General features: G+C 44.7%; 1 protein-coding gene across 1 annotated transcript in view; it reads left to right on the forward strand.

Moving 5' to 3' along the window:
- Positions 1–13,045, forward strand: part of ITGAE (integrin subunit alpha E) — a 183,438-nt gene that overhangs the window by 56,999 nt on the left and 113,394 nt on the right. The window contains exon 4 of the mRNA XM_088453654.1: positions 5,206–5,273. Within this exon, the coding sequence (XP_088309780.1) occupies positions 5,206–5,273 (68 nt within the window). The remainder of the gene's footprint in view (positions 1–5,205; positions 5,274–13,045) is intronic.

A 13,045-nucleotide genomic window follows, 5' to 3' on the forward strand; every position in this document is an offset into this window, starting at 1 on the left:
CATTCTCATCTTAAAATTCCAATTGCCCATGCTCAGGCCAGAGAGGTCATGTATGCGCACTAAGTGAAAGGGCCCATCTAGGTAGGTGCACAGGGAGGAGCTAGACCCGCAGCCTGCTGGAGGGAGAGGAGTCTTGTCTGAACTTCTCCTCTCCAGTGGCTACTCCGTGAGCACAGTGCGATCCTGAGACAACGTTATGTTTTTATCAAAATCTGCAAAAGCGTACTTCCCAGGTCCCATTCCAACTACGGTGGAAATAAGATCAAATTATTTCTCTTACAGTACCACAGTCAAATGATTAGTTAGTCTGGAGAAATCTGGCTCATATATCCAATTGATTACACTGCCCATATGCTGATGATATGCTGCTCTTATTCTGTCTGTAGTTCAAAATGTGTTTCTATGACTATTCACAGCAACATAAAGGTGTAGTATTACCACCCTGAAAACAAGGTATCCCGTCCCCTTAGCTTAACCCCTGGAAAAAAATGTAGTGCACTACAAAATCGACTAGTATTTTGGACCTGTCATTCGTGGTGTAGCTAGCTATTGTACCTAGTGTTGCAGCTCCCATAGGCTTCATAGGGAGGGGGGCTGTCATGCTGCTTGATTTACCAATCTGCCGTGCTGCTGGATTTACCAAGCTTGACCCCGATGGGATAAGGCCGCTTCTAGCTCTTCGCCAGGATGAACTCCTATCTGAGGCCGTCTCCTGAAAAGAGGATTTTAGTAAATTTGCATGAAAATATTAATTTTCACATTGCGAATTTGGGCAAACAATATTTATTACATCCGCATTAAAAATGCAGATTGCGCTAAATATGCCCCTAAGTGTCTTACTTCAAATTTCTAGTTCCATGCTCTTTCTTTACCATTTTGACATATTTACTTTTAAATGATTTTAAAACAATATCAAAATTTTATATCAGTATATAAATGTTATTTGCCAATAACCTTGATGCTGTGGTATGTTTATTTGGTAAATTTTTAGTGATTTTAAGCATCCTTTACAGCAGGGGTCTTCAACCTTTAAGGCAGTGTGGGCCACATTAAAAAATTTGATGAAGCCGAGGGCCACTAAGCTATCCTGCGGTATTTAGACTCTGCCCCCTCCTCACACAATTATGACCCATGACTACCTCCTTCTACAATTTTAATTATGTCCCATAACTGCCCCCCCCTCTGCAGTGCCCTCAGTAGTTCCCTCAGTAGTGCCCCTTATACATTGCCCCCAGTAGTGCTCCCCCTTATGCAGTCCCACAGTAGTGATCCCCCTATACAGTGCCTCTTATACAGTGCCCCCAATAGTGGTCCCCCCTATGCAGTTCCCCCAGTAGTAGTCCCCCCCTCTGCAGTGCCCCCAGTAGTAGTCCCCCCCCTCTGCAGTGCCCCCAGTAGTGGTCCCCCCTATGCAGTGCCCCCAGTAGTGCCCTTTATATGGTGCCCCCAGTAGTAGTCCCCCCAATGCAGTGCCCCAAGTAGTGCCGCCGTCCGCTCCTCCGTCCTCCCGGGCTGGCCCGGTCTGCATTATGGGAGAGATGTCATGACCTCTCTCCCATCACCCACTGCGGGAGCCGGAAGATGGAGCTCATGAGTGAGCTCCAGCCCTGCCCCTGCAGTGGACGCAGCAGCCAGTGAGAGTGTGACTCTCATTGGCTGGCTGCCAAAGCAAACACACTGCCGGTGGCGGCGGCAGTGTGCTTATTTCTGTGTGTAGTGCAGACTGCACATCGCTGCTTTACAGGATTACTCTTGTTGTTGTTGTTTACATAGAATATTGGCTCCCCTACAGTATCTATCAATAGGAACAAATAAACAACAATGGACCCAGCCTTAAACTCTACATATACCGGCTGATTTGACCAACCAACAAGCCTGCCTGCTAATTCTGGGCATACACTGCCAGATAAAATGCGTATCAGACCAAGAGACATTTTATCTGATAGCCAGATATCTTGGCCATACACTGTGAGCTATTTTTCAGCTTATGCTATCATGCTGCTTCCAGGTCTGGGTCTCCTGCAGCTAATGTGCATGCGTGGCCGTCAACCGCGCATGTGAAGCCGTCAGCTGCAATCAGTGATGTGCGGCTAGGTCAATGGCTGGGGAGGCACACATGGAGATGGGTCTGATTGCTGGGAGCCTGTCTCACCCCCTACTCACTATAACTCTCCCCTCACTATACTAAGCTTTAGTGCCCATAGATTCTCCTACCTGCTTCACTGTGTCTTCTCTTGCTATTACTGACTGTGGACCCAATTTAGATCCGCTCGCTAGGAATCCTTCGCACGCAGACTGCCGATGTTTGCATTGTGCGCATGCGTACGCATCGCTGTGCGCGTGCACATAGACAGTCCGGCTGAATGAGTAACAGGAGAAGCCATTTGTGGGTGGTGACAGGGGTTGGTCGATGAAAAGGGGGGAGTGGTGGTGCGAACGCAGGCGTGCCCGAGCTTCTTAACACCGTTTCAGAGGCGTGCATAATTAAGACGCAGTGCCATAGCACACGTCACTTGGCTGAATTTTACACTAAAGTACTCGCAGTGCTTGCAGTAGGATATGATCAGCCACAAGTGCTGCCAACACTTCCGATGGTACTCAATGTTACCGATGGTTGCATACACATCCTGGAGATGATGTGCATAAGTGGGCGTCTTAAGACAGGCTGATGGGCATCTGCATACACACCGCAATCGCATGCCAAGACATAGTGGGCGTGCTAATGCCTTGCCGTGCGATCGCCTGCCTTGCTGTGTGTTTGCCGAATTTGCATATGCTGGCAGCGTGCGAACGCATCTAGTGAGTGGGTCTGAATCGAACCCAGAGCTCCAATCTCTAAACACTGCAGTGCATTTCCTGGTCACATGACACATTCAAGGTACCAATCAGTGCTCAAGACTTTCCCCCCATACTCAGAGGCATGCCTCTATTAGCTCTTTCTGCACTATATCACTATATCGATTTAAGTGCCACTTGTTTCCCCAATGTTTGTTCTCTGAGGATCAGATCACCTTTCTCTCTTTATGATTCAGAGAGAAATGTCATGACCTCTGTGTCAGTGTATCATCAGTTGTTGTAGTCTACTCCATTGGGGACACAAGTGGCACTTGAAAGTATTACTTTCAAGATAGTCGAATAGCACCTTCATAGATATACTACCCGTTATATATAAGAAAGAGCATTCACTATGGGGAATTATTAGAACCTTTCAAAATATAAAAAAATCCTGTTTTTTTGTTTTTGTAATTAATAGCACAATCGGTGCAGTATCATCCAATAGTGTTTGTATAGCTTCATGGGATTGTTCTTGGCCTATAGCTAAAGCTCCATGCTATTCTGGGTTGTGCGTACAAGGAAGGGAAGACGGTTTCTGAGGATATCTTGCACCAAGCATGGGGCTGGCGCAAGGGCAGATACTAAACTAATAAGGGTATTTAATATGGAGCGAAAACGCAGTTTCTGCGAAAAGTATATTGCGTTCGACCCTGTGAAAAAGTATCACCAAGGAATGGGTGGCGAAAAAAAGTGCAGAATTGGGGTTTTGGGGTGCAACATTTCGGAAACCACCCTGCATCCTTCAGACAGTCCCCCAAAGGAGAATTGTGTCAAAAAATAAAAAAAAAATACCTCAGAAGACCCCAAAAAAAGCACTTTAATTTTGGGGGCGAAAAAAAAATTGGGGGGTACAAAGTTAAAAACTAGCGAACTACAATCTAGGGGGGTCCCCAAGTATGCCCCAGGTGTTTTTTTCATTGCAGGTGTTTGCGGCAGGTGGATTTTTCACGTTTTTTTAAACTTCACTTTACCAACTTTTAAATATGCTCTCCCCCATTTTCAAGTACCCAAAATGTGCTGGGACTACTTATTTTCTGCAAAAAACACTTCTAAATACTATTCTTCACCACCTTCCCAAATCCCCAAAATAGCAGCTATCAAGCCCGTTTAAAGACCCCAAAAACCTTCAGCAGGGCTAATCGGGGGTATCCAGAGTGATCCCCCATGTCAGAGCATCTTTTTGGGGGTGTTAGGGTGATTTCCCCAAAAAACAGCGACGTTTTCGCTGATTTCACATTCGCCGGGTGCCGTTTTCGCAGATTTCATATTGAATACGGGTATAATCGGGGTCGAGCGCGATACTTTTTCACCGGCAAAAGCTCCGATGTGCGGCGAAAACATCACCAACGAGGTAAGTGTTCTGCTTACACACACATGGACCACAACATTAGTTTAACACAATCTTGCATTAACATAAATGAGGATTCTGCGGCTGCCCCAACTACAGCCACTTTGAGTGCGACTCGGAACCAGACCCTCAGTAAGATGTTTATGAGTAGGGTAGTACACTTATTGTATAATGACAAAGGGCCTGATTCAGAGCCGGTCGCTATTTGCGCTCGCTCGTCCAGAAAATAGGGGTGGCTATTCAAATGAACCGTTCGCTGTTTGCTGTCTGTTCACGCCTCTAGGTCTGAACGAGCGAACAAAACTTGCGGTCATTTTTTGGGAAACTACGCCCCCTGTCCGCTCGCATCCTACGTCATGTCCGCTATTTATTAGATTAATCGAGTACATCGAACAGGGTATGAGCTGCTCGCTATTCTTGTGGTTGGTTTTTGCTACCACAATTTTGCGAGCAGTTCTGGCTATAAAATAACCCAGTGACGTGGTCAATGACGCTGCTGTTTTAAATATGCACACCTATAAAACGCCCGTTTTGACCTTTAAGCACGCCTGCGATCGGATCTCCACTCCCCGTTTTCAAGCATCTTCCCCTGTTACCACCCACATACGCCTCATCCTGTCACTCAAATTAGCAGGCATTCGCTATTTTGCGAGCACATGAATTTCGGCCGCATTGACTGGTTCGCGCATGCGTATAACGATCCGTACGCATGCGCAGTTGGGCAAACATCGCTCGGAGCGAACGAGCTGCCACTTACGAGTGGCTCTGAATCAGGCCCAAAGGCGCGAGTGCTGTAGGTTGCAGTGATTCAAAGCACTTTGAGCATGAGAAACATGGAGATCTGCTGTATACTGATTTGTACCTACTGATGGTATTTATTACACATTGACAACTATTTAATGGCAATTACCGTTTCTGCGGTGAATCTGAGCATTTTACTGGTTATATTAGATATGACAAAAGTTTTTGATGTATTTGTAAATTTCAATGTCCTAATACATAATACTTGTAATTATTGTTAGCACAAAGCCAGAAGCGTGCGGTGCCATATCCAATTGTGTCCCAAGCCAGAAATTCAGAAAGTATTTTGGTAAGTTGTAAATTGTAAAATGAAACATTAAAATACTTTGGCAACAGTAAATTCTGGTGATAACATTTGAACGTTAATGACCAGAATATTTGAATAACTTTATGATTAGCTACAGTAGGTACCGTATTGTTTTTATTTATCAATCTACTAAAAAAATTATGTTTAGTGCTGTAGTAGCATATTATTAACGTATTTCAATCGTTGTCATTAACTAGATTATTGAGGGGTCGCAGGCAATTTTCCATAATTCTAGGTCAGAGAGGCATGTGCTGAGCTCTAATTGGTGGAGCTCATCACATGCTTCTCTGTGGAGGGGATCAGCAGTAGGGATGGCCATCGGAAGGGTGTCCATCAATAATTGCCATCGATGGATCCATCGGTGGTTACCATTGATGTACACAAACCATCTATGGAGAATTATCGATGGTTTGCACTCCTTGATGGCCACCGCAGGCCAATCAAAAAACAGGACGGGGCTTAGTGGGCCAATAAAAAAAAAGTATTGGCTGCTACTCGTACATCGATAGCAAAGAACCATTGGCTCTCTGTCATTGGCCATAAACCATCGATGATTTTGATCCCTAATCAGCAGCAGCAGCCTAATCAGCAGCAGATACATGTGAATGAGGCAGTGCCTGCTGCTGCTGGGTCTGTGTGACCTTTGCTGAATGCTGAGGAAGAATCATGGAGCCCCCCATACAGAATGCAAGCAGTGAGGTAATTACTTTGTTGGATACACATGTACTTCTGTATTATTTATTTATTATTATTTATTAACAGCTTCTTATATAGCGGAGCATATTCCGTTGCGCTTTACAACTGGAAACATAAATAGAACAAAACTGGGTAATATAATAACACACAGATATATAGGTAGGAAGGCCCTGCTCGTAAGCTTACAATCTATAATCTGTATGTAACATGTCTGACTTATTAGAGGATAAATACAGAAAAACAGATAAACAGGTCCAGCAAGGGGTAACCTGTGTATTGCATGGAAAGTAGACCCCCTGAAAGTGCCTACTTACATCCCCACCGAGTCTGTGCTCCCCCCATAAGACTTCCTCACACAAACCTACCCAGGACTGCTTGACCCACGCCGTGTGGAACTCTTACATATGTTTGGAACTTTTATACACGATTAGAACTTTTATGCACGTTTGGAACATTGTTTAATGACTGTACCCCTGAGCGGGTCCTCTCCACACATTGCAAGTTTAGACTGTACACCCCAATAAAGATCTTTTCATCATACTCATCCCAGTCTGGTCTGTACATCACCCCATACCTACCCACATATACCCCAACCCCCACACCACACCACACCATACCTTGAGCACCTAGTTATCTGTTTACCCCTACTCCCACAGCGCCACTTAGGTACCACCCCCCATCCCACACACACCCCCTACTACCCCTATATGCACACCACTTCAGACAAAGCGCAAAGTACCAATCCCATATTATTAGAGGATAAAGTTTAGAATTTTTACGATATTTGCTGACTCACAATAGATACTATTGACACCTCTACTATTGTTTAGGACTAAACAAAACCAAATGAAATGTGCACCTATTGTGATAAACTTAATGCCATACATGCCTACTCTCCCGGAATTTCCGGGAGGCTCCCGATTTTTCAGGTAACCCCACACACCCCCGGTAGAGTAGGCACTTTTCCCGCATTCCTGCCCACTTCACTAGGAAGGGGGTGAGAATTTCCACAGAGATCGAGGGTCTCCGAGTAGGACGCGATTCTTGTCATTGGCCCCATCCTCTATTTAAATATGCACTAATCACGGCAGTTTACCATGAGGGGGGGCTTAATGATGCGAAATGTTAGGCCTCGCTGCCCACCTGCTTCTCCCGGGGAGGAAACAAAAAAAGTAGGCAAGTATGCTTAATGCAGTATTAGTTGTTGAATGAACTGCTGGATTGGAGGAGTCCCTATGTCTGTATGTGGGTGGAGTCTGACGTTGTCACTATATGTGCGTGTCCATGTCTGTACATAGTACGGCCAGATGGTGCAAAGTTTGCAGTGTTTGATATGTTTATTTTTTTTCATCAATACATTTTTGTCTTGTTTTATACCTTCAGAATATTTGCAGTAGTGTGTGCAGGGGCGCCGAGAGGGGGGAGAGCGAGTACAGATTACCCGAGCCCGGGCTTCCTGAGGGGCCCGGTGGGGGCCCGTGTCCGGCACCACTCCCCCCCCGTCACAGCAGCCCAGCACACAGCATGTGCTGAGCCACAGTTGGAGACTGCTCGTGGCTGCTGAGTAGCAGCCACAGCAGTCTCCTATGCCTGTGCGGGGGAGCGATCACACTGATCGCGCCCCCCCTGGCTTTGCGCCGGGCTGAGGGGGCTCAGAGCGCCCCCTCTCCCCAGCGGCGCTGCAAATTTTTTAATTCTTTTTAACGGCAAGGGGGCGTGGCCATGCCTCCCGCAATTAGGCCACGCCCGCTATTACCGGGGCCTGCCACAGCTCTTGGCGGGCCTGAGTGTGTGCGTATAGTACAGGGCATAGCGCATAGCAGGGTGCATACATTGGGCTCGATCTTATTAGGTGCGAGTAGGATCCTGCGAGCCATTCTCACAGCAAACTTGCCCTGTGAATTCCATTTGCAATCCAATTCCAAACTTGCATTGATTTTTAAGAGGAAATTTGTGGTTTTATTTTCAGGTGAATTTCTGTAAAAACCTCAATAATGGGTTAAATGATGCGTTACATGTACAGTATGTGGAGATGTTGTATTGATAGTAGAGGGGTTTTTGAACTTGCAGATTAGAGGTAAAAATGTTTGCTCCAACTTTTTACAAACTTGGTACCAGGTATATTTTGGATATCGGAATATTCCGTATTTTGGAATATTTGCATACCATAATTAAATATCTTGGGAATGGATGCCAAATCTAAACACAGAATGCATTTATGTTTTAAATACACCTTATCCACACAGCCTGAAAATAATTTTATACAATAGTTTTAATAATTTCATGCCTCAAACAAAGTTTGTGTACATTCAACCATCAAAAAGCAAAGGTTTCACTATTTCAGTCATGCTAAAAAAAAATCAGTATTTTGGAATATTCTGTATTTCGGAATATTTGGATATTCAACCTGTACAAACATTTTTCTGAACCGCAAAATGCTGGAAAGACTTTAATTTGATGAAAAAACACTTGCTCGTTATCATTTTTCCACCATTAACAAAAAGTGCAAAAATCAGCAATTTGACACCTTTTAAAAACTTTCATTATGGCCACTAACTGCCTTTTATATACTCATACTATATCAGTTGTCACTTTTTTGGGATCAGGAAGGACCGCGAGTACCACAAATTGGCATATCTAATTGGATATCGTATTTCTTGGGTATGCATTCATACAATGTCTACGAGTTTCATGAAACAAACTCGTATTTGCAAACTTGCACCTAATAGGATTGAGCCCACTGTGTTTGGGCTATGGCTGATTGTGTGATACTGATTGCTGCAGAGAGGGGAGTGTGTAGAGTATATAGGTGGAAGACCCTAGTCATGGACTGCACCATACACTGTAATATGACCTGCCAATGCAGCATCATTACCCAACACATGTCTGCACTTTACTGGGGTTTAAATTAGAGGTGGGGTTATTTAATTTGTCTGGGAAAATAATTTTTGCAGAGATGAATTGGAGGGGAGGCGCCCCAAACTAGAATCAGGCCTGGGTTCCCATGGGGTCTTAATAAGGCTCTGATGCAGGGATGAACATAACAGGTTTTATTATTAGACTGCCTTTCATTGATTTCTCTGGTTTAATAAAGTTAAGAAAGCAAATGACTTTGCGTTGCATGATGGTCTCTGTAGTCCTAGGCCCTAGGGCGGGCTCAGTGCACCGTAGCCATAAGCTCCTAAGCCTACGTCAAACTACAACTCCCGGTAGCATGGATAACTTGTCTGTACAGGGACGCACTATTGGCAGCATGTGTTCCCCGAACTGCGTGGTAGCGCTGTGTTAGTGTTGTGTCTGTGAGTGAGGAGATGGAGAGAGCAGTGATGTCCACCTACAGAGACCAAATCAGCAAAAGCAAAGACCGCTTAGGCTTACTGATCTCTGTCATCAGGTACTGTAGGTGGTGTGGCAGGTGACTCCAGCTGCCCCTTAGGGGGTGACTTAGGGGCGCCAAAATGAAATGATATATTGCCCCCCCCAACCTAAAAATGTTGTGGCGCCTCTGGGGTTAGATCCAGATGGGAAGAACTGCAGGGGGCAAGTAATTAAGCGAAGGAGGGTTGGACATGAAAGAATGCAGTTCAGAGATGCCACATTTTCGAAAGACAGAGATGTATTGTGAATAATTAGGGGTGTAACTAGGTATTGTAACTAGGTAACTGCTATACTAAGAGCAATTTATCTAAAGGAAGTTAGGAATGTATTGTGAATCTGTGTTGGCCTCCCCCTTCTCACAAATTGTTTATCTTAGACTTTATTGCATCCCAATTTAGTGTGTGTTAGAGCTTTCGGGGTGGGGTCCCAATCAGTGAGCACAGAGACACATGTTTGTAACTTTAGATATTACTGCTCCCACAGGCTGCATAGCCGGTGGCTGCCATAGTCTGTGTTAAGATTCAAAGTGTTCTGATTATAAGTGTAAATACAATTTGATAACTAAGTCGGAGTTACGCTGGAGTTAAACTGGAGGAAAACTGAGGGAAAAGAAACTCAAAACCAAAACACTTTCTGAACAACAAGAAGCAACATACTTATGTGAATGAACAAAATCAACATCTTCTGCTGTATGCATATCCAGGCAACTACTTACTGCACTCACTGCTTGGACACTGCAAGTGCTCCCCTGTCTGTGTACTGCTCTTGTTGATTGATCTTTGTTGATCAGAACACTTTGGACTGGATCAGCTCGGGTACATTGTAATTTTGTCCTCATTCATTTTGTATTGCCTTTTCCAATTGTGTCACATCTATCCACTTTAATCATTTGTTTATAAACTAATTCCTGCACCCACTACTCACATACCTCTCCTTTATATATCACTTTTGGAGCTGCGCTCATACATTAGCAGCACTGTTCTTTACATGTATTTTTGAACATTTAACAACTTTAATCCACACTGACTCTATATCTCACAGCCTCCACTCCAGTTTACATCTCAATTATTACCTTGTCCACAGCATGAACACCCTTACTTCACACAACCCCCATATTCTATGTCCACATAATCCTCTACTTTATCCATCCCTCTCTTCCCCCTCCTGTTTCCTCCACTTGCTGTTCTTCCTTTTTTTTCTCTCATCAGTCTGATTCCAACCCTCTGCTTCTTTCCCCCACCTCTCCTATACCTCCACTCTCAACCACCTCCCTCCATGGTCTTGTTACCCCACTACTAAGCCCCATTCCCTCCTCGTTCTGTCTGTCACCTCCAGGGCTGCCAAGAGAAATTCTGGGCCCGGGTACTGCAACATCCTGTGGGACCACATCATGTATGGCTGCACCCATTTGTGAGTGGGTCTAGCATGTGAGATGCACCCACTCACAGGAGCATGGCATAGCACCCAGCAGCTGGAACTAAAGTAGTCACTACTGTATTAGGATGGCGGGACAGTCCCATAATAGCTGCATTTCTTGTCAGGCTGTATATAGATGCTAAAATGTAACACACAAATTAAAGTGCTTCTACTTTACTTTGTACATCTCCCATGTAAATAACACAAACAATCTATTTTCTATCATAGAGATAGATGTATGAAGGACTTAATTTTTACATAACATCAGGTCGTCTTATACACACACATTCCGCAGCACATATCCTAACCCACTGCTCCATGCTCCTTCTTCACTATCTACCCCTCTGTGTCGCCCCTGTCTATCTGCCCTTCCCCTTTAGAATGTAAGCTCTCACGAGCAGGGCCCTCATCCTCACGTGCTTCTCCTCCCCCTACTTATAGTATAATTTACTCCTAACTCCCTACAATGGCACCTACCACCTGGTTGCTCATGTCCTGCTGCTTGTGTTTTGCAGCTGAGTTTATAACCTTGTCCTTGTCCTGCATTGTTTTGTATTACTATTAACTGTTTTTCTTGTGTGCTCATTTATGTACTGTGTAAGGCGCTGCGGAACCTTTGTGGCGCCATATAAATAAAGGATAATAATAATAATAATAATTTGAAGGCCCCATAGCAAAAGTTTGTTAGGGCCCCTATGTACCACCCCCTGGTGTGGCCCTAAGCTCTGGGCCCCACAGCAGCTGCACCCCTTGCACCTATGGTAGTTACGCCCATGTGAATAATGCTCAACATAAATTCCATTTTGTAAACATGTCAGATCCTGGGGAAGGTAGAGTGCAGTGAGGGGGCAGAAGGTTTTTTCCAATCCGCAGCGATCTGGCATGTGGCTGCTGATAAAATGTGGTGGATCAGCTTGATTTGGTGATGAGAGGCCCCAGGGATCTCAGATGGCAAGAGATAAAACCTACGGGATAATGGGACAGTAATACCTGAAAGGGAGATAATCAAGTTCCCAGTATCCAACCAAAAGAAATGCAGCTTGGGACATTTCCACCACAAATGAAGAAATGTGCCTTCCAACATACAGTTCTTACAACAGCAGGAAGGTTAAAACGGATCATTTTATGAAGACGAGTGGGAATATAGTACCACCTATAAAGTAGTTTAAGGGGTCTATTTATTAAAGTGAAATCTTATGTATAAAATTCATTGGTCTGTTTGTTTGTCTGTCCGGTTGTACATTCAGACACCCCTGCACCAATTGGGATGAAACCAACGGAGGTGGTCCAGTTGGATCATTGGATCCTGGCCAGGTTTTAGGGTTGTTAGGGTCCTCTCGTTGGTGTACACTGAGCAGAACTTTGACCCGGGGAGCCTGTTCTCAGCCTCCCACTGGATGGATTTGGATGAAAACTTCACAGAGTGGTAACATTGGATCCCAGTAGACATACTAGGGGGTTGAGGTCCCGGTCGGACCTCCCGTCGGTGTATGCTGGGCTGAACTTTGACCCAAGGAGCCTGTTCTGGGCCTTCCACTGGATGGATTTTGATGAACAGTTCATAGAGGGGTGGCAATTGGTCTGGGATGTTTAATGAAGTACTTGAGGTCCCGGTCGAAAATTCATGAGGGAGTGCGCCAGGGAGAACTTTCCTCATGGGTGTCTTGGAAGAGCTGCTAAGCTGCTAATTATTTGTTGACAGTTACATCCAACTCACTGATAACTTAATAACTTGAAGATTTGAACACAGGCAACGCCGGGTACTTCAGCTAGTAGTATATACATATATATTTGCAATTATATTTTTGTAATTATTCTTTTCTTGTGACTGTTTTGATAATGTTTTTGTTCATTGGGGGAACTGAAAGTCCAAAACTGGGCCTTTAGTTCCACAATGTATAAATGAAGCAGCTAGACTGGCCCACCACACATAACACTGTACTGCTCCAGGCTAGTATCGATGAGACAACTGTGTTTTGCTAAGCTTCCCAGGAGATATTTTTTTGGTAGATTGTTACTATAGGTGCTTTTCCACATTTTTGCTGCACATTGCTAAATAGGCCTGTCAGGGACCCGTAAGAAGTATCCCTGACGTGGGGGGTGCACCTCTGCTATAGACAGAGCGCCATAATACAAATACCTTACTTACCAAACTGCCACCACCAATGGAACGATTCCAAGAGGCCACCAGTCCTCTATTTACCCAATAATTGCACAGACTCGGCAACAAGATTCCCACGCAGTTAATCTGTTCCCTCCTGCTT

This window comes from Taudactylus pleione, unplaced genomic scaffold, assembly GCF_031769625.1.
Source record: "Taudactylus pleione unplaced genomic scaffold, aTauple2 ptg000585l, whole genome shotgun sequence".
Taxonomy (NCBI): Eukaryota; Metazoa; Chordata; class Amphibia; order Anura; family Myobatrachidae; genus Taudactylus; species Taudactylus pleione.